This window comes from Sander lucioperca, chromosome 8 (assembly GCF_008315115.2).
Source record: "Sander lucioperca isolate FBNREF2018 chromosome 8, SLUC_FBN_1.2, whole genome shotgun sequence".
Lineage (NCBI taxonomy): Eukaryota > Metazoa > Chordata > Actinopteri > Perciformes > Percidae > Sander > Sander lucioperca.
In genome coordinates, this window is record NC_050180.1 from 28,765,443 (window position 1) to 28,793,288 (window position 27,846).

The 27,846-nt window shown below is 40.6% G+C and overlaps 1 protein-coding gene across 3 annotated transcripts; it reads left to right on the top strand.

The window, feature by feature from the left end:
• Positions 1-408: 408 nt before the first annotated feature.
• Positions 409-27,637, top strand: sacs (sacsin molecular chaperone). 3 transcript variants are annotated; one of them, XM_036004174.1, is made up of 12 exons: positions 409-556; positions 2,273-2,343; positions 2,587-2,695; positions 3,848-3,998; positions 6,735-6,825; positions 6,904-6,989; positions 7,474-7,585; positions 7,812-7,958; positions 8,786-10,271; positions 11,030-11,121; positions 13,993-14,019; positions 14,731-27,637. In XM_036004174.1, exons 3-12 carry the CDS (start codon positions 2,673-2,675, stop codon positions 26,280-26,282), a joined length of 13,767 nt encoding a protein of 4,588 aa, XP_035860067.1. In that variant the 5' UTR covers positions 409-556; positions 2,273-2,343; positions 2,587-2,672; the 3' UTR covers positions 26,283-27,637. The 3 variants fall into 3 exon arrangements, with proteins under 3 accessions (XP_035860067.1, XP_035860066.1, XP_031146598.1); XM_036004173.1 differs by lacking the exon at positions 409-556 and having other exon boundaries at positions 2,120-2,343; XM_031290738.2 differs by lacking the exons at positions 409-556; positions 13,993-14,019 and having other exon boundaries at positions 2,120-2,343.
• The last annotated feature ends 209 nt before the right edge of the window (positions 27,638-27,846 follow it).

The following is a 27,846-nucleotide window of genomic DNA, read 5'->3' on the forward strand; positions in this document are numbered from 1 at the left end:
AATAATGTAACGTTGCAAGTAGACTATTCTATTCTATTCTATTCACCCGTGACCCATCCCATATTTGCTGGTGTGGTGTGTCCCATCGGAGCTTTACATCGCAGCTGTCGCTTTAAGAGACCTGTGCGTTATGGTTAAAACCTGCAGTATGAAACTGTCCAGAGGTGTTTACGACTATTAGATGTTAAATCTTAAAACGTATTCCATTCAAACCAACATCTCTTAAGTGTTTGAGTCGGGTACCGTGCTATGTATGCGGTCATTTAAAGGAACTTCACTGCGATGCAGAGGACAGGACAGAGATGCTGCACTGAAGCTGCTGCCAGCCTGCTGCTTTCCTAATAAGTATCCCCCCCCCCACCCTCTCTCTCTCTCTCTCTCTCTCTCCAATGCGGCATTAGAATGTAAGCTATGGGGTGTTAGGGCACGAGGAAATGTGCTTTAGCAATAAGGATATTTTAGTTACAAAACAATGAATACTTTTCTGAATTGGAAATAAATGAAACTTGAGAGAAAATCACTACTTCGGCGGCTGAAATCGTATTACCCTACTCTGGTAAGTTTGAGGTAGGCTATTTTTGCATATCAGTTCTGACTTATTGTACTGTGTTCTGCACAGTAGGCTATAGGACTGTTCTAGTGTTTTCTGCCAAGGACGGTGTTCAGTAGATTGAGTGCATGTCTTCGGGAAACCCATGATGCCATTTAGATTTATTTTAAGGTGCTGTGACTTTGAGGTGATGATGTCACGGTTCTACGTATAGGCTAATCCTGTTGGTTTTGTCAAAAAGCATCGTACCACACAAAACGATGTTTTCAAAACATTAGAGAGATATTGAATGATATATGCTTTAGATGTCAATGTCAGAACATCCTCTGGATAGTCAGCAGCATCCAAACCAACCCAAATGGAAATACATGGATAGTGGAATTTCTTAGCCCATCTATACAGGGTAGCCTAAAATGTTTTCATCTGACAGACCCTGGGCCTTAACAAAATGTGGCTGATCATCTTTATGGGGCCGTATAGCCTATAGGCCCGTACCTCAGCCACTGATTCTCGTCTACAAAGTTGATATGCGCATCTTGGACTGTCACTGCAGTGTGCTTGCGTCTCTTACAGTCTACTGATCACTTTGGTGTCCTGACTACAAGTCCCAGAATTCAGCGGGATAAGCCGCTCAGGCAAAGTAATGCAGTGCAAACAGTCACTGGTGGGAATACGTTTTAGAAGTGAATACTGTCATACTTAGCCCAGCCATACAACCTGCAGGGCCATCTGGAGAGCAAGGATTTAGTTGACCGGTGTCTTTTGACCCGTAATGTTATATAACAGCATGTGTGCAGGTTCATTCTCTTGAATGAGCCTATTTACAGTAAAATAAACTGGAAAGGAGGCAGTTAAAGACACCTCCAAATGAATGCTAAATTGCTTCATGTCTGCTGAATGTGTAGGCCTAAATACTAGGCAATTTGCATAGCCTACATGTTAGCATACCAACTGTCAGTAGTCTAATTTCGACAGTAGGACTATTTTTCAGCGTGGAGTTCTTCTCCCCTAAAGTGGTCCAAAAACAAGTAATACAGTTTACAATTCTATCAATTAACCGACCCTTTCAACACATATGCTCATTGTTTAAACAGATGGTTTCAAGCCCACCCAAGCCTTGAAAGTATCTCACTTATCAATAGTTTTACTTCCGGAACACTGGGCTCGTAGAATAGGACTGAGTGAAAAGCTCTTCGATTCTCTGCAGACCTTTTAAATAGTCTATGCTGCAGACGTGTGACTTTAACTGAATTAAAGATAAATTCGCACAATGTGTACACTAGTGTATACAGTATTAAAACATAGTTAGTAGGATTATGCAACAGTTATAACTTACATGAATCGTTGTGAATAAAGATAAATAAGCTTCTACGCATGCGTAAAACAAAATGTTTTGTTTGTTTTAGTGTTACAGATGTAGCAGATGCATATACAATACGAAATAAACCTCTCAAAGAAAATATATATTGAGTAGTTTCCATAATACACCGTTGGGGACTCCCAGCGAAAAGACAAGAGGTACTTGAGACCAGGCTGAATGTGCCTGACTGAATTTAAGACGACACGGAAGTAACCGGGAGTGAAATATCTCGCTTCTACAGTTTTTTGCTCTCGCACGCAGTGTAATTCATTATTATTAGAACATCGCCTTTGAAGGAGTCAATATGTTGTTGGTGGGGAAATAACCATGCCACCTGCTATTGTTGTCGTTATTGTTTCCAGGAACACAGACTGTCGTGACATGTATCAGCTTTTTGAGAGGACTGTGAACGGCGCGCACTGGACAGATTCAAGTGAGTGGGTTTTGTTGGCATAACGAGATAACGCTCCCTAAAGAGGCTAAAAAAAATCACCCGGCACCGGCGATACACGGTTAAAAGAAAGCCTCTTAACCACAGTCACATTAACATATTGAATGCATGTGTCTTCTTGTATCGTATACATCACCAAACGAGAGTTGGTATATATTTATCACACAGTTATACAGAACAGGCAAGTGTTTTGAGGAAAATAACGGTATTCTTGTTTTGCGACAGCCGTTTTCCGGGTGGAGTATTCCTCCGCTCAGTGCAGAAGATAGTCCAATGAATGTTTATGTGCTGGGACACATAACAACAACGAGATGGCCAACTGTCCAGACCCGTGGTGAGTTTAACATATACTGTAAAATATTCCTGGAAACATTACTAGCATGATGAATATTAGCAACTGATAGGCCCTCCACACTATTCAGGTTGTTCGAACTGACAAATCTATTTTCATATCATAAGTCACTAATGTGTATTACAGTACATATATATATACAGTATTGTTTAGTATGGGCTGCTTTTCAAACATCCTGTGCTGGCTGCCACACCCACTCCAGCTCCAGTGAATGCACCACTGTGGACTTGGTTGCATGGGTCTAACTTAGTGTCCTGCTGCTGAATAAGTAAGAATATTTTGCTTTATTGCTGATTAGGAGTTGACAGGCTAACGTTTGCCTTACATAGGCTTAAGTCAAATACCCATGTTACACCCCTTAAAAAACAGCATGGACCATTTTAGAGTGGGTGGTAGCTAAAGTAATGGTCATTGAGTTTACCAGCAACAAAATGACAGAGGTAGAAGGCCTACTGATGGGAAACAGCACAACTCTGGAGTAGGGGATCAATCAACATTTTTAAAGGTTTTACTTCACCCTGCAGCACTTCAGTGCAGTAAGGCTGCAGGCTGTATGGGAAGGTATACAAGGTAATGTTCTCAAAATCAAAATCTAGAGCAGATGTCCAAATGGCACTAATGGACCATTACCGATGGACCTGGTGAGGTTTTCTATTCTCATGTTTCTTTCTAACCTAAACCTTGATCAATAATGACTGTAATATAATGACTCTTGTGTCATCTCGAGTTGAGTTAAAATGTGATCTTTGACTTCCCTTTCTATGCTAAACTACAGTGACTATGCAGTCTTGTCAATGCATGCGTAACAGAGTGCTCCAAACAATGAAAAAAACCAAGGGTTTCATTCAACTGTTCTATATCAATTTTGATATTGATTTGATCTGATAGTAGCCTTGTCATTAAACCAGATGACTGCAACATCCCCTCTTGCATTTCATACTTCTCCCTGTTTTCTGTCTGTGTCTCTATCAAATGAAGACAAAATTCAAAACAAAGTTTTTCATGTTTCATGTTTCTCATAAAGATTTTACCTACTAGTGGACCGTTACTAATTCCAAAGCTCTACCCACACCCACGCAATTGTATCATAAATGTATCCAAACTTCAAACAAAATTTGTGTATCTAATTTTTAGGTTGCCACGGGTGACAGTTCGTCATGAGTACATTGGCCTGAGATCCTACGAGGTCTCTCCCTTCACATCTGTTGAAGATGTTAAACAGTTGCTCTACGAGGAGACAAACCTGCCTGTCAAAGAGCAACGGCTGACTCACAATGGGAGAGTGGTATGTCTTTTTTTCATATAACAGCAGAGGAAATATAGTAAAACATACCATAATGTTCAATTGGTAATTTTCAAAATGGTTATTAGTTGATAATTAGGAAAGATGTCTGTTCATTGTGTTTATACACTGTGTGTGTGAGGCTAATGTTTTTCATTTTTGGGTTGCATGTTCATTGTTTTGTTACGCACTGGAAGGCTTTGCTAAACTATTTTCAGTCACAAAAATAGTGCATGACAGTAGATCAAATAAAAACATTGAAAAGTAACATTGCCTTTTTTGTCCAAACCAAAGACAAAACACAAAAATCTAGGTTTTGAAATTGGCCATAATTAAGTATGTAGTTAAGTCAGGATCCTGTTCCAGTCAGTGTTGGGTAATTTTTTTTACATTGTTGTCATTCTTTGTTGCAAGAAATTAGAGTAGGACTCACACAAGTTCATAATTTTTCCCATGTTCAGTTTGTGTATTGTAAACACCACATTATTTGTATTTGTCTTGGCGATTTGGTTTGCTTGCTGTTCCTTGGTTTTGTAACATTTTACCACTAACATTGCATTACACAAAGATAAAAAGATTAACTGAGGTTAGCAGAAAACAGATCTGTTGTAATGACAACAGTGCCATAACTGCAGGACAAAATTACGTGATACTGACCAAACCATTAACAGTGCCTTCATTATTGAGATGCTGTGAACCAAGTTTCCCTCACATGTTTTATTTGATGTTGCTGTGAACAAATTATTGAATCCCTATTGTTGATCATTGATCTTATGACTAGTTTGTGCGTGGTAATGGTCATATCAATTCATCTATCTTATGTTTACTGCGGGCTGTTAGATTCCTACAGAGTAATGCAGTGGTCCTGAACACAGTATCAACTCGGATGACTGCAGTCAAATGATCTGACTCATACTGTGGACAACATGACTAGGCACCTCATTGTCAGTGTATTGAACAAAATGCAATAGTTTGCTTACTGCTTTCTTAGCATAAGAAACAAAATAATTCACAAGTTAATATACATCTCCAGAGTAATTATCAACATTTAAAAATGATTTATTCTATTTTCATAGATACATTATAAAATCATATGTAAATAAATTGTATACAGTTTTTCATAAATTAAGGTCATAAATTGCTTACTATAAAAGTATATTTTTTTGGATCAAACAGATGTGTCAGTAGTGTTAATTTGATTAATTGTGGCAGACAAATGTACTGTGTGGCTTTTGTGTGGTAGTTTGGTTGTGTCTGTTAGTGTATGGCCTAACATAACTGGAGTTGATCCCCTGTCTTGGGATTCAGCTGATGGAAAGCACCAGGTGGTGGTCAGTGCTCTGCAGCCCCCACTGATCTCATACACAGAAATTAGCTGCAAGCTAGCCACACCTATACACCAATACCACATACACCACAAGGCGCAACAATTCAGATAGTTTAATTAAACAAGAGGAATATTTAAGACTGTGAGTATTATATAATGTGAACTTTTTCCTAGAAAGATGAAAAAGATGAAAGATGAAAAAGATTTCCATTGCTCCCTCCAGATATAAGTTTAGATTTCAAGTTGCCTGTTCTGCCTGATGCAATTAAAATGTGCAGCAGTCTGATGGAGGAGGCAGTGTGCCAGACACTGTACTTAGCAGAGGGGTAGTATGCCTTTTAGGAGAAACTGAAAGGCAAGTTTAGCTTGTTCTCTGGGACGCTCAAAAGCATTCTTCCATGTAAATGCCTGTCTGTGGGTGCTCTGAAATGAAATAAAACATTCAGTCCAGTAGCCAAATGAGGTAAAACACTACCATACATTACACTAGTACTGTATATCCATCTTTGTTCGAGAGAGAGGAATGTACAACCAAAGCACTCTGTTGTTCTCTATCTAGATGAATGTTGGATGCACAAGACATAAGATAATTTAAAATATTCAATTTTATTGCTGATTCTGAGTCTGAGTATGTTTTGTGTGGGTATGTTTCCACCAATAGCAATTTCTTTCTCACACGTCTGACATGTTGAGACAAGAATACAGCTTATCTACCTATCTATCTAGCTTATAAGCTCTTGTTTCCCATATTAAATATTAATATGTCATTAAAGACTTAAAATCCTTCATCCTGAATTGTACTAATGACTATTGCACAGTGCAGTGATCATGATGAGGATGATGACTGAGAGATTTGCTTATCCAGAGCTCAGTTTGCCAGACAGCATGTTGATGTGCAAAGACTGCTGAGTGCAGTGGGTCACAGTGTCACCTTGAAAAGCTTCAAACGGCAGGAGCAGCAGTATTGGGGCCTGGCAGTATTCTGGCGCCTACTGCATTGATTCGGAAAGATGCATCAGAAAAAATTGTCTGTCACACTAATGTGTGCAATAATGCAGCCCAAAACATTTAACTAGTGCTTCGGTGTGAGACTGATGATACATTCATTCTGATGGGAGGACAACTATCAGTCTGTTAATAGTAAAATGACAGTCAGTTCCAGTTGGCTTTCTAACTGTTTCGTGAGTGCATTGACAGAGGTAGTTTGACACAGTACATGGCAGTTAGTTACATTCTGCTAAACATTTACTTTGATTAACTGACATTGTAATTTTGTTGAGTTAATGCCAAATTTGTTGATACATTTTCTCCATATAACAGACCAGACCATTCAAATTATTTTGTTTTCCTCAATTCAACACATTTTTGTTGTATGTTAAATTACGTGTTGTTTCCGCATCCTACCTTTCTAGCTGGATGACAGAGTGCAGATCGGGACCTTGGTGCCTGCTGGAAGCCCAGAAGTATCTGTCACACTGGAGGGAAGAGGCCTTAAAGGGGGAGGTAGTATTAAAACCACCACATCTCTGCAAAATAACCAAATCTTACAACAGTGAGGCTTACTCAGCTTGGCTTTTACAGGGAGGTTTGGACAGACTACACCACCGCTAGTCGAGTTTCTGAAAGATATTCTGAGGAGGTACCCTGAAGGTGGACAGATTCTGAAAGTAAGTGTCATGCTACATTATTATTTCACATTTTTCACAGACATTAAATACATTTAGCATCATTCTTGTGGAAGTTGACCTTCTGTAATTCCCTAAACAGGAAAAAACAATATAGTTTTTAGTTGCTGTGTTAACAGGCTGTGGTCGAGATTTCTCCCAGGCAAATGCTATAGTCAATAACATTGATGTCATGGGATTTGGAGAGAGAAAATATGTCAAGCTTGCACAAAAACAAAGGGCACAGTTTTATTTTGGCTTTATCTGCTGGCATCAGCCATATTACCATACATAGTTGCAACATTGCCAGGGTAAAGGAATGAGGTCTCAATGGGGACAGCCACTCTAATAATGTGCTCATTTTACTGTAAGGCTGGATAAAAGCATCCACCAAATAAGCTGATGTCATAATGCACATTACATTTCTTAAAACCACAATAAAGACCCTGCATTCATGAATATGTATTTGTTTGTGTATATTTTGTAGGAGTTGATTCAAAATGCAGAGGATGCTGGAGCCACAGAAGTCAAGTTTATGTACGATGAGACGGAGTATGGAGTGGAGTCGCTGTGGTCACCTGACATGGCTCAGCATCAAGGTTAGTAGTGACAGTTAACACAGCCCTTGTGTTGGCAAGAATCTCTCCTGCTCAAGTATCATTAAGTAGGTTCTCTGTAGCTGATCCTCTACTCGGAGGGAAAGACAAATACATTTGTTACAGATTATTAAAAAAATACATTTTACACTGTACCTTTACTGTATATTGATTTTTAGGTTGTCTAAACTTGTTTATGCTGACCTGGTTTTAACTCATTGTATTGCAGGTACGGCATTATATGTCTACAATGATGCTGTTTTCACTGTGGAAGATTGGAATGGAATTCAGGAAATTGCGAGGAGCAGGAAGAGAGAGGATCCTTTGAAAGTTGGACGATTTGGGATTGGCTTCAATTCTGTGTACCATATTACAGGTGAGGACTGTCTCAAAATGCTAAATATAATTTCTGTTATCAAATGCTTGCAGTACAAGAAAATTCTTGTACTAAGAATTTTCCTGCCAAAATGTCTTCTGTATAACTCTTTGAATGTTTACCTAATGCCTATACATTTTTTGCTATGGCGGTTTGGCAAAATTACTATTAAGATGCATTGTAAGGCCCAGATCAGACAGAGCACATTTTTGCAGCCTATGGTGGCTTTTTGTTTAGTTTTAAATTAAAGTGAAGCGTTTTGCCCGTGCTTTTGCATTGTTGAGCCCCTCGCGTTTTTTTGTAGTAGCGCCCTAAAGGCAAGATAAAAAAAACTTCAACTCCAAGCGGAAAAAACGCCCAACGTCATTCAACTTAATAGCAAAATAACGGTTGGTTGACGACGGGTGATTCAATGGTTGCCTAGCAAGAATAACAGAAAGATGCAACTGGTCTGGGCGTCTTCAACAAAAAGGCAGTGCAGTGCACTTCGCATTTTGCGACCTGCAAACGCGCTCTTTCTGATCACAGTGTAAATGGCTAATTTGAGTTGTACAGCAGAGGAAATTGCTAAAAGGCAGCTAATGATTATTTTCTCAATTAATTGTTTGGTCTATAAAATGTGAGAAAGTATTAAAAAACTGCCCATCACAATTTCCAAGAGTCCAAGGTCCATTTTTTTGGACAAAACAATGTCTTGTTTTGTCCAAAAAAATGACATTGATAATCATCACAGTTATAAATTAAAGTTATATTTATTACACTATAGAATTAACAACATATTCAATTTTGAATTTATATTTTTTGTGTTTTTTCTTCTTACTGTTTAGATGCTCCCAGTATATTCAGTGGAGACCAGATTGCCATGCTGGACCCTCATCAGACCCTGTTTGGTGTGCATGAGTCTGGGCAGTGTTGGAACTTGAAGACAGACATTAAGGAGATCACAGAACTGAATGACCAGTTTGCTCCATACATTGGGATGTTTGGGAGCTCTGAGAAAAACATTAAGGATGGCAGCTTTCCTGGAACATTGTTCCGCTTCCCGCTCCGCCTGAAACCCTCCCAGCTCAGTGGCAACATTTACAACAAAGAAAAGGTTTTGGAGCTCTTTGAGTCTTTCAAAGCAGATGCAGACACAGTGCTCCTCTTCCTCAAGAGTGTTCAGAAGATCTCCTTGCATGTGCGTGAGTCTGATGGTACAGAGCGCATGTTGTTTCAGGCTACAGCAACAGAGAATACTGATGATAAGTTAGAAAGACCGAACGCACTAAAGACACTGGGTCAGGCTATAGACAGCTACAGCAACGGTGTTCCCAGTTCTACCATCACGTGCGTCACTTACCAGGTCAACATAGAGACTCAGGATGAAATGGCTAAAGAGACTCAGAGGATGACGTGGTTGGTTTGTAATGGAGTTGGGGGCAGAGGAATGTGTGCTGAGTTGGACTCGTTGGCAGATGATTTGAAGTTCATGCCTACCATTGGCATTGCTCTGCCTCTTACTCTGATCAGTAAAGAAGAAAAAGGTGCCACGTCTGGCTTCTCAGGACGAGCTTTTTGCTTCCTTCCTCTCCCCCCCGGGGAGGAGAGTGAGACAGGGCTTCCAGTTCATGTCAGTGGCTTCTTCGGTCTCACAGACAACCGTAGGAGTATCAAGTGGCGGGAAGTGGACCAGTGGAGGGATCCAGCGGCCTTGTGGAATGAGCTGCTTATAATCACTGTCATCCCGAGGGCTTACTTCACGCTCATCACTGAGCTTATTAAAAGGGTGCAGACAAAAAAGGACCAAGACTTTCCATTGTCCCCTACAGGGACCTATGGGGCCTGGCCAGATCCTAAGCAGGTCAAGTCCCGCTGGAAAGCCATCCTCCAGCCTCTGTTTCATGACTTGCTACAGCATCAGGTCATCTATTCACTCAGTGAAAGCTGGATCCGGGTGGACCAGGCTGTGTTCTCAGAGCTGGACACAGATGAGGACATTTCAAAAACTGTGATCAACTACCTCCAAAGCTCAGGAACACAGGTGGCAAAGGTGCCTGCTGCAGTGGACTTTGTTGTGGCTGCCTACATGACTGAGTCCACTGAAGTAAAGAAAGTGACTCCATCTTTGTTGCGGCAGGTGATCAGGAAGTACAAACACAAAGGTCCCTCACAGGAGAAGCTGTTGCTGTTGGAGTTTGTGCTTAGTGACGGCAATTACAGTGACCTAATAGGACTGGAGCTCCTGCCGCTGCAAGATGAGACATTTACAACGTTTTCATCTTCTGTCAGTGAAAAGGATTCCATTTACATTGCATCTGAAGAATACCCCAGGTAGAGATAGAGTGAAATAGTGTATTTTCACTATCAAGGTTTTGCAATTCTTGTCTAAATTACCTAATTCTTTAGTCTCTCCTTAATGTGCATTTACTTTTGACTTAAAAAAAAACATTTCAATAGGTGGAATCAATACAAAATAGTATTTGTTTTGACCTGAAATCAAGTGGACAGTTTGCCATCTTAAGTCACAGTCAATGTGTTATTAGTGCATTTATATACATATACAATAGTAGATCTAAGTGTGGATCATTGTGCATGGCTTTAGTAAGTTTACTGCAATTTGCAAAGATCAGTTTTAAAGTTAAAACATATCTACATCTGAAAGGCAGATGAAAATTTGTGCTAAATTATTAAGGGGTTGTGGCTGTGATTAAACTAGTGGCTTTGCTTCTGCCTTTTAAAAGCAGACAATTGCATTCAAATTGTAAACACAAATTGAATGGCAGTGCAAATTTCACTGTCCTTTCATGCACATACAGTAAATTTGGACCTCAGTGCATCTTATTTTCAGTATTCAGAAGAATGTGTTTGTCTTTTTAACAAACTTCATCCAGATGTATTATTTCTGCTCAGCTATATTTTCATTGTTATTTTATCCTATTGGTTTATTTGGTCTTCAATGACTAGATCAATGAAAGCATCAATCATTGTATATGGAAAGTTTTCAATATTAAAAGTTTTAAAACACATGTACACATAGAATTGGGTTCGTAAAAATGTCTAACCTTTTCTTCCTTTTGCTTTGTTCTAAGGTCTCTGTATCCAGGACTTGAGGGTCGGTTCATATTGGAGAGCATTAGACCTTCAGTAATGGACAGTTTGAAGAAAGCAGCCAAAAGCAGAGGTAATGTAACATATTTAATTTACTTGTAATCTCTTCCACATAAATACATGTATGTATAAATAACCTTGGTCCAAAACAGTGACCGGTGACCTTTATACTGTAAAATATTTGACCAATTTATTTGTAATCTTAACAATAGGATCTGACAGTAAAGCTGAATAAATTCACAGATTTTTAGGGGCAGCTTAAAGCCTTGTGCGAAGTATGATTTATAGTTATAGTAGTATAAAATATCCCTGTGATAACTTTTTGTGTTATGTGAGTTCGGCCATGTTGTAGTAATGCTCGGACAGAAAGGGAAAGAGAGAGTGAGCATGCTGATTCATGGAAGAATTGTTTTTTGTGCTACACATTCCACTCAACCCACGAGATCAGATCACTGCCTTCTTATTATAATCTTGGTTGAGTATGGCAGTGAGCACACAGACCAGAACTATGCTGAGTAACAAATTTGTACTTTAAACCCAAAATGAAAGGCACAGAGAATATTCTAATCCAACATTTAACTAGAGCAATGTGGACTCCTATTCATTTTTATTTTATAACTTTTTTTAAGAAGTGTAGAATTGCTACAAATCCCCTGACATCCCCTTAACCTCCCCCTTTCCACCCATGTCTCACTCTCTTACTCTCCGCAACAACTGTGCATTAGGTTGAGACAGGCTGAAACAATTCAGCATTAAATGCTGATGCTGAAAGACATAATTAATGTTATTAGTAACACCTGTGTTTTACTGACTATGACCTCAACATTTTTTTAAATATACATAAGTAGGGTTGGGTATCGTTTGGGTTTTTTCCGATACCAGTGCTAAATCAATACTTTTAAAACGGTGCCAGTGCCTAAACGGTGCCTGAACCGGTGCCTAAACCAAAATATATATAATATATTTATTATGTAAATTAAATTATTATATAAAATATATAAAAGGAGCACAAAACGACAGTTGGCGACATTAAAGAACGGCTTGTTTATTGCTAAGGCCATATCGTCAAAATTAAATGATTGATTAATAATGATATAACAATAACTTATAACAATGACTTATTTCACCAGTAAATTGCTGGTAAACAACAAAAACAAGCACCAGATGGGAAAAGGGTATTTTACAATAACTTAAAATGCACCACAAGGCTGGCGAGTTTCAAGTGAACGCACCGTCTGTATGTTGTTTTTCCGACAACGGCAGCTGCAGTCAGACTGTTACGTCCAAAGGGGTAAGCGTCTGTCAACAACCCGTAGCTCTTATGGTGCCATTTTGATGCTAACAAGCACTCACCCGCCGTTAGCATCCCATTGACTGCCATTCATTTTGACGTCACTTTGACAGTGAATAACTTTACATCTGAAGTGTTTAAAGACTCTATTTGTCCGTTGTTTATTTCTAAAGAAACACAACAATGTATAAAAGGCTCAATTACCTTGTACCTCACGTTATGGCTCCGTAGCAGACGTTTTTGTAAAAATAGGCTAACGATTGTGTCATAACCACGCCACTTACTATCACATAGTAGAGGAATTACCGTATAGTACAGGAGAAGCTTGCAAGCAGTTTCGACTTACATTAGCTGTTTAAGTTTAATTACTAATGTTAACTAGCATTTTAGTTAGCAATAATTAGCCTGTGTCCATGTTATCTCCTTACATATATTTACGCTCTCCATCTCTGCAAGATTGGGAATGATTGAGATTTCTCTTGGCACAGCTACCAGAAGACTTACAACTTTCAGACAGGTTGCTCACGTCACATTAGGCTCGTTCGATATGAGCCAGGTCTGCGCAGAATCGATCACCGGCGATCGCCGCCCAATGCATGCCAGTTAGATTTATGTACAACTTGATCCCGACTTGCTCTGACGTCATGCACATGTGGGCAACGATAACCTCACGAGATCAAGGCGGCCGCAGTTTTGAGACGCACACAGTGCAGTTGCTTTGGACATGCTGGGAAACGCCGGCCTCTCATCTGATCTAACAGCTGATTGGTTCAGAATCGACTCAACATGATGACGTTTTATATAAACTTTTTATTTATTTTGATTTGGAGGGATTTTACTGCTATTTGTTTGATTTAAAGGCTTATTCTGTACAGAACACATGTTGTGTGGCTGATAGTTACGTTTAGAAGTCAGAGAGACTAAATCTGTACGGATCATCCACTGTGTAAATCAGCAGCAGATCACATGTAGAGCATTTTGACAGCTACTCTGTCATAATAAAAACAACTGGAGACTGTGTAGGAGCTGATATATGGGTCTGATAACATTTTATTTAATCAGAATCGGACCACAATGTTTCTGTCACTTCCTGTTCAGCCTGAAGGCTGCTGGAATCGGCTGGAAACTGTCCGACTTGACAGCGGATTTTTGTCACCGCCCCCAGCTGCTCCCTCCTGCTCTCATCCACTTTACAGGTGAGGCGCAGTTCATCTCGAACGAGCCTATCTACGTTGTCTCTCTCAGTTGGAGGCTGCGCAGTAACGCTCAGTGCTCACCGGAAAAGTGCTTCTAATATCCTTCACTGGTCTCCGTCCAGAGCAACGGGATCTGTTGGTCCATTATATATACTGTCTATGGTTATGTCCCGGTGTTGGAATCCTCTACAGGGAAATACAGTCACACTTTACACCGCTTAACGTAAGCTGTCAGCATTTTAACCATTGTGTTTATTCCAGCTACTAGCTAACGGTAACGTAGCGTCCCGTGCAGCGATGCTTCTGAAAAAAAAAAAGTCAGGCACCGAAATGAGGAACCGAAATTTTCGTTCTTATTCGGTCTCGTTACTACCATTTACGTCGGTGTTTCGGTACCCAACCCTATACATAAGAAAATTAATTCCATAACTCTTAAAATGTGTCACTCAAATTGCAGTGCAACAATACCTTTGGGGGTGCTCAGGTAGGTATTTCAAAGTGTGTCAAGTATTGAACCTTTTTACTATTAACCAAAACTAATGCATGACTGTAAATGAGCACCATGATAACTGCAGTCAGAAACTCTCACAGATATGAGAAGTAAAATAAACAACTCACATGTTTAGTTTCTTAAAAAATCCTGTCCTAAACACTCATCATTCTGACTTAATTTACACAGGTTTCTGTAGTGGGTCATAGTGCACTTTATGACTTGCAGTGTTTTTCTAGGTATGTGGGTCTTTGAGAAATGTTTCACCTACACTGAAATGATAAGAATGGGTTCAAGATTGACAGGATTTTAGTATAAATTCAACAAAGTGTGTGTGTGTGTGTGTGTGTGTGTGTGTGTGTGTGTGTAATATGGTTTTTGCAAGTGTGTTTACATCAGCAATATGTGCTGCAATATTGCTGTAAGTCTTGAATTTTGAGTATGATTATACTAATTATTCATATTTAGTTGTTTTTTTTAACAAAATGTATTCAAAGGTTAATCTGCTTGTAGCATGTTGCTCTCTAATGTATCTAGAAACTGATTTAGTGGATTCTGAGGACAATTTTAACAGTTGAACTTTCATCCTCAGATTGCTGCATCGTGCAATAACAACAAACCTAACTTTGACAGCTTTGATAGTTAGCATTTACTTCTTCAAAAATAACTAAGGCAAATTTTATTTTTTCATTGTTATTTAAACAGGAAGACCCTGCACTCAGCTACAAATGCTGAACCCTGAACGATCAGCTCGACTCATCAAGGAGATCCTATCAACAGCCTGGCCAGCTAGAGACTTCATTGTCCAATGGGAACCTGGAAACAGAGAGTTGAAACATCCTACAGTTTCCTGGCTGAAGATGATTTGGAAGCATCTCTATATATATTTTGCTGATGACCTAAGTACCTTTGAAGACATGCCTTTGATCCCACTTATGCCACTTGAGGAAAGCATGGACATAGTTAAGCTTCTACGTCTCAACACTCCATCCCCCATTATTCTTGTGGATGAGGAAGAGGTGCCGCTTTCTGAAAACCTTCTTGACATCATGCAAAAGCTTGGAGGAGTAGTGATAAAAAAACTGGATTCGTGTTTGCAGCACCCTCTGCTAAAGAATTACATCCATCCTTCCTCTCCTGGTATGCTTATGCAAATTATGGATAGATTGCCAACACAACGATTATCCAGCCAAGTCTCTTCTTTCTCAGTCAAACAGAAGATTGCGCTCAGAAATTTTCTTGCAGGACTATCTGACATTACAGAGAGGGAAAAGCATACCCTGCTTGAGCTTTCCATCTTTGAGAAAGTGGGGACCTGCTCTGAAGGTACCTTGGCATTCACATCTCTAAGAGGAGCTAGAGCTTTACATCACAGAGCCAAGTATCCACCAAATGTGAAATTATCCATAAATCTTGTGGGTTGCTGTGACGAGGAATCAATCCGCCTCATCAAGATGCTGAATGTAGAACAAGTGAAAACAACAGAATGTTTGAAGATTATTATTCAGGATATTGAGAGGGGTTTCTACACAACAGATGAGATAACCCATGTCATGCTTTGGGCACTTAAACATCTGGCGTTTCTAAAAAATGAAAACTCATCTGTGATTGGATGGCTTTCTGCTCTTAAATTTATTCAGTTGCCTTGTGGAAAGTCAGTCAAAGCCTCAGATATTTTTGATCCTGAGCTGGAGATTCTACAGAATCTGTTCTACATGGAAGAGAAAACCAGGTTTCCCACAAGTATATTCACATCTTCCCCTGATATTCTTCACTCACTCAGACAACTGGGACTAAGAAATGAAGTACAGCTCAGTGAAAAAGATGTACTCAAAGTGGCAAAGAAGATAGAGGAGTTACAAAGCTGCAAGGAGCCTGAGTGGGACTTCATAATCAAAAAGGCGAAAACCCTCCTGCAAATACTTAACAGACAAACCAAGTTGGTAAAATCAGCTGATGCCCAGACAGCATTGCTAAAACTGAAATGGGTACCTGTCTGCAAAGAACGACCTCTAACTTACCCGAAATCCCTTGCTTGGGTTGGAGATACTCTCAATATCTGCTCTTTGTCAGAGATGTGTGACATATCCCATGCAGTGCTTGTGGGATCTTCAGTAGCAGTAGTTGAACACACATCTGCAGGTATGAAGAAGGCACTGAAACTAAATGTAGAGCCACAGGTGGATCAAGTATTACAGCACCTAAAAGCAGTGAATGACTGGCATAAATCTCAAGCATTCACCACAGAGGATTGGTATCAATTCCAGCAGATCTTGTTTGAGATATATGGTTTCATGCAGGCTCATCTTGAGGATGCTAGAGAAGCAATGAAATCACTGCCTTTTGATTGGGTGTGGACGGGGAAGACATTCTCATCACCTGGCCAGACGGTCCTAAAGCCCCTCCCTGATCTAGACTTGCAGCCTTACCTGTACTCCCTGCCAAAGACAATTAGAAAGTTTCATAAGCTGTTCAAGTTTTGTGGTTCAGTTGAAGAGGTTGAGTCAAGACATGTGTTTGAAGTCATCAGCACCATCCGACAAAGATGTGAGAGAGAGATTACCAAGGACGAAAGCAAACATGATATCCTACTTTTAGTCAACATCCTGAGATGGCTGTACAACAATCAGATACCTGTAGATACGAACATGCATGTGCCGATTCTTTTTTACAAGGATCCAAGCAAATTAGGGATGAAGCCCATACATGAATGCACCTACTGTGACATCAAGGTTGACGATTTGAATGACTTACTTGAAGATGCATCAGAGCCCATTATATTAGTCCATGATGACATCCCCATGAAAACCGCAGAGTGGCTGAAGGTGCCATGTTTGAGCACAAGGTTGATAAACCCAGAGAACCTTGGCTTTGAACAATCAGGCCAACGAGAACCTCTAACAGTGAGAATAAAGAACATCTTGGAGGAATATCCATCTGTGGCAGACATTTTTAAAGAGCTCCTCCAGAATGCTGATGATGCAAGTGCAACAGAGTGCAGTTTCCTCATTGACATGAGAAAAAACACTGACATTCGAGAGAATCTCCTTGATCCTGGCATGATTGTTTGCCACGGACCCTCCTTGTGGTCTTTCAACAGCTCTGTATTCTCAGACACTGACTTTCTAAACATCACAAGGTTAGGTGGTTCAGTGAAGAGGTGTGAAGCAGATAAGGTTGGCAAGTTTGGCTTGGGCTTCAACTCAGTTTATCACATCACTGATATCCCCATCATTATGAGCAGAGAGTTCATGATCATGTTTGATCCAAACATCAATCACATCAGCAAACACATCAGAGACAGGTCTAATCCAGGGATCAAAATCAACTGGAGCAAACAACAAAAAAGGCTGAGAAAATTCCCCAACCAGTTTAAACCTTTCATTAATGTCTTCAATTGCCAGCTTCCTCTAGCTCAGGACTCCCCATACAAGTACAATGGTACACTGTTCAGACTACCATTCAGAACAGAGCAGGAAGCCTCAGTAAGTGAAATCAGTAGTTTGTACTACAACACCACAGACATATATTCCTTGGTTGATGAGTTCAGCATATGTGGCCATCGGTTCATTTTGTTTACTCAGCATGTTGGAAGTATGGTCTTAAAATACCTGAAATATGAGGAACCAAATCCAGCTGGAGCACAAGATGTCGTCACCATCAACAAAAGTGTGTGGTCATCCAAATCCTCATACGGACCTCTGAGTATCCTAAAATCTGCAGCAAAGGTTATGAAAAAAGTAGCAAGCACCAACAGAGTACCTGCTGATGTTCCCAAGTCTGGCTGCATCATACGCGTTTTGGTGGAGGAGTTTCATAACGTGTTCAAACGCATGGTTGATCTCCATTCACCACTGTTCAGAGGCTCAGAAGAGGATCCTAACCAGTACTTTGAGATGGCTGCTAAAGGTATTCAGACAAGAAGACTCACAGATGAAATGCCCCCAAAGGCAGTCGAAGTCACCAACTGGCTCATGTGCTCATGCATGGATGCAACTGAGGCACTCAAGTTTTCCCTCAGTGATATTGGAAAAAGACTTGGACTAGTGCCTTGTGGAGGAGTGGCTGTTCTGCTCTCAGAAGAAGAGAATCGCAAATGGACAGTCAAGACAAATACCACACCAATCGGGGAGGTGTTTTGTTACTTGCCTCTCAGAATCAAAACAGGCCTACCGGTCCACATTAACGGCTGCTTTGCTGTTACTTCCAACCGCAAAGAGATCTGGAAGACTGACACCAAAGGACAGTGGAATTCTGTGTTCATGAGACATGTCATTGTCCAGGCCTATTTAGCAGCACTCACAATGCTACGTTCAATGGCTGAAAGTGGAGAACTGCTCGACTACAGCTATTATGCAGCATGGCCAGATCCAAGTCAGGTGCATGATGACTTCACACTGGTCAGCCAGGGTGTCTACCAAGAAATAGCTAAAGGAGGTGACAGTGAGCATGCAAAGGTTTTCTCAGACGGAAAAACCTGGGTGTCAATCAAATACGTCAGATTTCTTGATGATGCCTTACTCTGTAGGCCAGACATTGGTCCTGCTGCTTTCAAGATATTTTTGAAATACCTCAAGAAGAGTGGCTCACAAAACCTCTGTGCTGTTGAGCTGCCTGACTGGGTGAAGGAGGGATTTGATGATGCTGGATGTAAAGGGAAGTTGATGGAAAACACCCTGACAGAGAAGCAGTTCTTTTCAGACGTCTTTTTCCCGCACATCCAGGAAATCGACAAAGAGCTTCGAGATCCCCTGATGCATTATGTCTTGAATGAGAAACTTGAAGATTTTGCATCAATCCTTAGGGTTACTCCTTGCATCCCATGCTCTGGCCCTACCAAGGAACTGGTTTTACCTTCCAGACTTATTCACCCAGAGGGAAGAGTTGCTAAACTCTACAACACTGATGATGGAAGATTTCCTGAAGGGACTTCAAAAGACTACCTAAACCCTGTGTGTTTAGTGAAGCTAGTGCAGTTAGGCATGGTCAAAGATGATCTTTCATGGGAGGACCTGATTGAACGGGCTCAATCTGTTATTGATCTTAATGAAAATGATCACACAGCTGCATGCTTTCGTAGTAGTATACTACTCAGTCTCATCGATGAGAAACTGAAGATGAGTGATCCAGGAGCAGCTGAGCTCTTAGAAAAGCTACATGACACTAAGTTCCTTCCATTCCTGACAAGACCTGCAGGCTTCTCACTACCATGGCATGGGAACAACTTTTCCCCAACAACAATGTTCTCTGCTAGAGAACTCTTCACAACTGAACATCAGGAAACCGTGTGTCTGATGAAGCCAATCCTGAATGAGAATTCTCCATCTTTCAAAGGTTGTGGTGCAATGTCATTGGCTGTAAAAGACTGTCTTGGTCTGATAAGGAAGCCCTCAGTTGAACTGGTCATCAGTCAACTCAAGAAACTGTCTCAATCATTTGATGGTGTCACACTGTACCAGGAAAACATAACAAATGCCTGTTACAAGTTTATTCATGAGGAAATGCTGCAGGATGAGAATGCAAAAGGACAAATAACTGAGGAACTGAAAGAGTTCAATTCCATCCTGGTGGAGAACACATATGTCAATCCCTCCAAAGTTGCATTCCACCTGAATTTTGATGCAGCTCCACATCTTTATCAGCTCCCTAACAAATACAGAAACAGCTGTCGTGAGCTCTTTGAAAATGTTGGGGTACAGCCCAGCTTCACAGTCGAGGATTTCGCCACAGTTCTTGAAACTGTGAAGCAAGAATGTGGGCGAAGGGTACTCAGTGAGGAGAACTTCCAGTTGAGTCGCAGAATTATTAGTGAGGGAATATGGAGCTTGATACGAGACAAGAACCCAGAACACTGCCAAGCGAATTATGGTGGGATTCTGTTACCTGACTCCAATCTGACATTGCAGCAATCAAAATCACTGTGCTACAATGACTGCCCTTGGATAAAAGTCAGAGACTCTTCTGTGAAATACTGTCACGGGGATATTCCAAGAGAGGTCGCTGTAAAGTTAGGAGCAGTCCCAAAACGTCACAAAGCCTTGGAGAGGTATGCCTCGAATGTCTGCTTCACTACACTTGGTAGCGAGTTTGGACAGAAAGAAAAACTCACAAGCAGAATTAAAAGCATTCTCAATGCTTATCCATCAGAAAAAGAAATGCTAAAAGAGCTGCTTCAAAATGCAGATGATGCCAAAGCCACTGAAATTTACTTTGTTTTTGATCCAAGGATACACCCCACAGACAGAATATTTGATGACAAATGGATCCCAATGCAAGGCCCTGCCCTCTGTGTATATAACAACCAGCCTTTCACAGAGGATGATGTCAGAGGTATACAGAACCTCGGAAGAGGAACGAAAGAGGCCAATCCAGGCAAAACTGGTCAATACGGCATAGGATTCAACTCTGTCTATCACATCACCGACTGTCCGTCCTTCATCTCAAACAATGACATTCTGTGCATCTTTGATCCACATGCACAGTATGCACCTGGGGCGACATCCGTGAGTCCTGGAAGAATGTTTAGAGACTTGGACTCTGACTTCAGATCTCAGTTTTCAGATGTTCTGAGTCTTTACTTGGGAGTCCAATTTAAGTTAGAACGCAGCACAATGTTCAGATTCCCCATCCGCTCTAAGGAGATGGCAAAGACATCAGAGATCAGTTCTGTCCCTGCATCAGACAGAATGGTGCAGAACCTTCTGGATAAGCTAAAAACTGACGGTGCAGAGCTTCTGATGTTCCTCAACCACATGGAGAAAATATCAATCTGTGAAATTGATAATGCATCTGGAGAACTGAAAGTCCTCTATTCTGTGACAGCCAAAATAACAGATGGTGATCGGCTAAAACGCAAACAGTTTCATGCCTCTGTCATTGATAGTGTGACAAAAAAGAAGCAGCTCACTGCTATCCCAGTCCAACAGATAACCTACACAATGGACATAGAGGACAATGATGGAAATTTGACCACATGGATGATCTGCAACCGATCTGGCTTCCCTAACATTGAAAATGTCTCAAAAAGTGTAATCTCAGCTCACAAAAATGAAGACATAACTCTATTCCCACGTGGAGGGGTAGCTGCATGTGTAAGCCACAACTACAAAAAACCCCACAGAGCCTTCTGCTTTCTGCCCCTTTCACTGGAGACTGGTTTACCTTTTCATGTCAATGGGCATTTTGCCCTAGACTCTGCTAGAAGAAACCTATGGAGAGATGACAATGGAGTAGGGGTAAGGAGTGACTGGAATAACAATTTGATGACATCACTGATAGCCCCTGCCTGTGTGGAACTGCTGATTCAGCTTAAGCGTAGATACTTTCCAGGTCCTGATCCCACCATGACTGTACTACAAGGAACACCGCTTCATGTTGTTAAAGATACATTGCGGAAATATCTGTTCTTCTTCCCTGTCAACCGACTTGATATACAGCCAGATTGGTACCGCCTGATTAAAGCAGTGTACAACTGTATTCATGCTGACATGAAGCGTCTGCTACCTGTAGTCAGAGCAGCGCACATGGACAACTCTGACATGCACTCTGTCATTTACATTTCATGGGTGAATACATCCACTGCAAACAAAGGCAGAGCCTTTTTTGATAATCTGCTTCAAGATGAACTTCAGCACTTGAAAAATACAGAGTACAACATCACCTCAAGGAAGTCTGTGGCTGAAAATGTCTACAGGCTAAAAACCTTGCTTCTGGATATTGGTTTCAACCTGGTTCACAGCTGCGATGAGACAGCAAATCTCTACTTCTGTTTGAAAGATGCAGGGATAACAGTCAGTTATGTGACACCAGAGGATGTCCGCAACTTTCTTCACACTTTCTCATCACCAGACACATCTTGCCATGTTGGAAAACTCCCCTGTCGTCTCCAACAGTCAAACTACAAGCTAGTTCATAACTTGAAGCTTCTAGTTGACTACTGCTTCAAAGATATAGAAGTAGATGAAGTCACAATTGAGGGTTTGCCTCTGTTGATAACAATGGACACTATGCTTCAGGTGTTTGATTCAAAGAGACCAAAGTTCCTGACAACACATCATGAACTAATCTCATCAAGGAAAGACATGTTCATGAATACACTGTACATCAGGTACAGCAATATTCTTTTGAAGACAGGAGCTGCAAAGATGTTTGACATTAGCTGCTTTGGTGACCTACTTGGGTCTGCTCTTCCAAGAGAGTATCGAACAAGGATTCCTGTTAAGTGGAGAGACACCTTTGCAAGTGAATCTTGGCTGAAGAATGTGTGGAACTTCATCGGTGAGAATATTGCTGTTAAGGAGGATCAGGTGGACATCAAACCCTGTTTCAACACAGTGCTTGACATTCTGAAAGACTGGGCTTTGCTGCCTGGAATCAAATTCATGGCAAGAGAAAAAATAGTTGTCCCTGAGCATGATGTGCTTTTACCTCTGAGTTTGATGAACATAGCCATATTTCCACATGGCCAAAACGACAAAGTCTTTCACACCCTAATGAAAGCAGGGTGCATTCAGCTTGCAGTGAACAAAATCTGTGTCAAAGATAATCCCATCATGCCTTTTCTGGCACAACACACAGCCAACATTGAAAATCCATCAAGTGTTCTGAAGGCTGTAGAATACATGATCCAGACATCTGCATTCAAAACCGCAAACCTGACTGACAAGGACTTTGAGGCTCTTCTGTTGTATTTCAACTGCAACCTAGCTAACCTCACAAAACAGGATGCACAGAGCCTAAAACTCCTCCCATGTTTTAAATCAGTTAGTGGGAGATACATCAGCATTGCAACCTATGAGACAAACTATGTCCTTGCAAAAAGCATTCCCACTGCAGACATAGATAAATGGGCTCACACAGCCTCCTTTGCTTTCCTTGCTGACAATCCGCAGCTGAAAGAACTGTACACCTTCCTTGGCTGCATGCCAATTGATGACTTAGAAATCTACCTTCAACATCTCCTGCCAAAGTTTGAGAGTTTTTCGTATGATGCCAAAGTTGTACACATTATCTACTTAAAGGAGAGACTTTTGTCAATAGAAGAATCATGCAAGATGAAGGATCAGCTCTATGACAAATTGGAGGGACTGTTGTTCATCTATGACTACTCAAACAGACTCAGGCCAACCAAGTTTTTCTACGATGAGACAGTAAAGGTGTTTGAAGTAATGCTACCTGCAAAATCATTCATACCAAGTGACTTTTTTAAGAAAGTTGAGCAGGTGTCAAAACCCAAGAATGGGACATTGTTGCTCACCTCATGGATAACCTTTCTGAGAAATATTGGTCTCAAGCATGAAGTGTCACTGCAGCAAGTTCTACAGTTTACAAAAGAGGTCAGCATCAAAGCCCAAACAGAGAGCTGGACCAAAGAAAAAGTGCAAACCATTGTCAATGTTCTCTTGAACCACATTTTCAAAGAGAGGACGGACTTGTTCCAGGGTACTTTTCTCAAAGAGCTCTCAATGATACCATTCCTGTGTCCTGAGAGAGCCCCTGAAGAACTCATCAAGCTTCATTCGCAGTACCAAGAGATGAGTGGCACACTTCCTCTAATTCGCTTCAGCGGGTCTCAAGTAAATCCAAAATTTAAGCAAACAGATATCATTCACTTGCTTTGGACATCTTGCCCAATTCTACCTGAGAAAGCTACACCATCAAGCATCAAGGACCAGGAGGGGAACCCTCTCACTGGACAGGAACAACTTGACCAAGTGCTGAACATGTTAGGTGTCAACTTGGACCCACCTTTGGAGAAAGTCATAAGCAACTGCAAGAACATCTGCAACATATCTAATCAGGATGATGAAATGGTTAAAACAAGGAACAAAGTTTTAAAGTCCACCTACGAGTTTCTCAATGCAGATAAAAGAGATTTCCGTTACCAGCTCCGTGGGGTGGCTTTTGTCATGGTTGAAGATGGCTGGAAGTTGCTGAAACCTGAAGAGGTTGTCATTAATTTGGACAATGAATCGGACTTCAAGCCCTACCTTTACAAATTGCCTCTAGAACTTGGTACCTTTCATCAACTGTTCAAACTTCTTGGTACAGAAGATGTTGTGTCAACCAAACAGTATGTTGAAGTGCTGTGGCGAATTTACAGAAGTTCAGAGGGCAAGCAGCTTGACCCAAATGAAATGAGAACTGTGAAAAGGGTTGTTTCAGGATTGTTCAAGTCCCTCCATAATGATCCAGTGGAAATTCGCAAAGATCTTGAGACTCTTAAAGATTTGATATTTTATATGCCTAGTCATGACGGTAGATTAGCTAAATCCAGTAGCTTGGTCTTTGATGATGCCCCACACTACAAGAGCAGAATTCAGGGTAATGTTGGAGTTCAGATGCTTGTGGACATGAGCCAGTGCTATCTGGGCAAAGATCATGCCTTTCACACAAAGCTGATCATGCTACTTCCACAGAAACTAAGGCCTAGACTGTTGAGTGGCATTCTTGAGGAGCAACTTGATGAGGACTCTCCAAGAATGTGCCAGTTTGGAGCGCTTTGTTCACTTCAAGGTCGCCTTCAGCTGTTGCTGTCATCAGAGCAGTTCATCACAGGACTGATTAGAATAATGAAACATGAGAATGACAATGCATACCTTGTGAATGAGGAAAAAGCCATACGTCTCTGCAAAGCACTTTGTGAAGGATTGAAAGTTTCTTGTTTTGAGAAACTCCAGACAACATTAAGAGTGAAAGGATGTAGCCCCATCCAACACAGTCGCAGCGAAACACTTGCCTTCCTCAAGAGATATGGGACAGCTGTGATTCACCTCTACATCCAGCATTCAGACAGCAAAGACATTAATTTTCTATTAGCGCTGGCAATGACATTGAAGTCTGCTACAGACAATTTGATTTCTGACACATCCTATTTGATTGCTATGCTGGGCTGTAATGACATCTACAGAATCACAGAAAAGTTGGACAACCTTGGGGTTAAGTATGACTCAACAGAGCCTTCGAAACTTGAGCTACCCCTCCCTGGAACCCCCATACCAGCTGAGATACATCACACTCTCCTGATGGATCCCATGAATGTATTTTATCCAGGAGAGTATGTGGGTTACCTTGTAGACTCTGAGGGTGGAGACATATATGGATCCTACCAACCTACATATACATATGCCATCATTGTTCAAGAAGTAGAAAGACAAGAGGAGGAAAACACAAATTTCCTTGGAAAATGCTTCCAGATTGACATTGGTTACAGTGAGTACAAAGTAGTCAGTTCCCTTGACTTGTACAAATTCTCAAGACAAGATGAAAGTACCCATGCGCGAGACACCAGTGCCCCATCAACTCCTACAAGCCCAAACAGTCGTTCCTCTGGTCCACGAATGATCCCTCCTGTTTTTCCTGGTAAGGAAAACCTCAGACCCCCCCCTCAAAAACAGTCTCCAAAAAAGATCAAGCTTCATGCATTGCCTGAGATTCTGAAAGAAGTGACCTTAGTAGTTGAACAAGCTTGGAAGCTTCCCGAGACAGAGAGAAAGAAGATAATCCGCAGATTGTATCTCAAGTGGCATCCAGATAAAAATGCAGAGAATCTGGACATTGCCACTGAAGTCTTCAAGCACTTGCAGAACGAGATTAACAGGATGGAGAAACAGACTTTGACTGATCAGCAAAATACGGACCGAGCTTCCAGGAGATCCTACTCCACATCATCATCTCGCTTCCAGTCAGAGAAGTTCTCATATCAAAGGTTTTATTCATCGTGGAACCAAGAAGCAACAAGTCACAAGTCAGAAAGGCAACAGTTCAGGGAACATTATACAAGCTATGCAGGTTCGTCACATTCTCACCGTTTCTTTGTGCCCCCTACATTTAAGACAGTTGGAAACCCAGTGGAAGCCCGCAGATGGCTGAGGCAAGCGAGAGCAAACTACTCTGCTGCTCGGAATGATCTCCATAAAAATGCCAATGAGTGGGTTTGTTTTAAATGCTACCTAGCCACAAAGCTTGCACTGATAGCTGCTGACTATGCAGTAAGAGGAAAGTCGGACAAAGATGTGAAACCAACTGCTCTGGCTCAAAAAGTGGAAGAGTACAACTCCCAATTAACAGGCCTCTCAAATGATGTTCAGATACTGGAAGGATATGGTGTGGACAGCCTGAGAACTCGCTATCCTGATCTACTGCCATTTCCACAGATTCCCAACGACAGATTCACATCTGAGGTGGCAATGAGAGTGATGGAATGTACCGCACGGATTATCATAAAGCTTGAAACCTTTGTGCAGCAGAAAATATAATACTGTTGTTGAAGATAACAACAAAACTACAGTATGCATATATCCTGTGGAATAGAGGACACCCATGGCTGTGTGCAATACAGATCATGTGTATCACTTTGAATAAAATTGAAGTATCCAGCTGGCAGCTTATGGTTCTGTTATGGTGGTTCCGTGGCCCATGCACAGTAAATAAATGTATGGCTCCGATAACCGTTTAGGCTGTTTCAATACACATTTGCTGTAACGTGAAAAAAAATCTGCATATGCTGTACATACAAATGCCTAAGCAAAACATTTTGTTTACCAAAGTCCCCAAAATGACAATTTTGCTCTGAGTTAGATTAAAAATATGCTGTTTTTTTACTTTATCTTTTATAAAAAAAATAATCAATATATATTTTCTTGCTACAGAAAACCAGTTGAGTGTACTTAAAGGATGCACTTATAATGAAGAAATACACTCTAAATGTCAAATATGGCATATACTGTCATGCAACGTGTCCCATTTGCAAGATCTCAGCAAGTCAAGAAAATTACAATCATGTTTGGAAATTTTCTTTTTTGTATTTTTATGGTTGATTTCATATAATTTCTGTAAAAGTTGTACATTTTCTGTAACATAGCCAGTCACTTGTTTATGAACAAAGCACTTTTTTTTAACTCCTCATGTACGCACTTGCACTGGTAGAGCGCTTGTGTCACCCCCAGCAACTCGGGAGAATCCAACTGTGAATGGAAAACTCTTTACTTTAAATGCAATTGTTTTTTTTTCATTGAGGATATGTTTTGTTATAGCTATGTTTAATGTTTGTTGTGCTCTATACAGTAACATTTGGTGACTGTTTTACGTTACCTGTTCATATGAACCATGTGTACTCTGGGGCCCTACAGCAAGTCTGCTTTGATAACTGAAGTTTTTTTTTTGTTTTATTTTTAAGTTTTGGATATGGCAGGTATGACTGCAGCTCAGCTTTTGCTTAGAAGTTGCCCAAAAGTGGTTTCTTTTTACAGTGATGACCTGTTTGAGAATACTCTGTAGGACAGTGTGATAAAATAAAGCCAGATATACGCTATTATTTGGGAACAACCCTTAACAGGATAACTTTTGCCAGCATGAAACAATGTTCATACGTTTTTGGTAATTTTAACTTTTCTGGTTTAAGAAACCTAGAGCAACACCAAACTGTGGTGCTCATGTGTTTTTACTGCATTATTGGCTTTATTTTACCTTTGATTCAAAGGATTATATACACACTGACCACATATTGTAAATGTAATTTCTAATTATAATTTGTGTATCATATGATCATTGATCATACATCATTGATGTACACTGTGCCATAGGAAGGCCTAATAAATTCCCCTTAACTCTATTGTGTCAAGTTTGTTTATATGTTTATAAAAGATGGAGTTTAAAAAAAAAAAAAATGTAATTGTCATATTTTGTATTGCATTCTTTAAACATTTCATTTAATATGTTGCTTCAAGTTTGCGAGCAAAACAATTAATTTGTCCCTTTAAGTGGAGGAATATGAATTCAGTTAAAATGTACTCTTGATTTCCATGTCATGGAAATGTCACA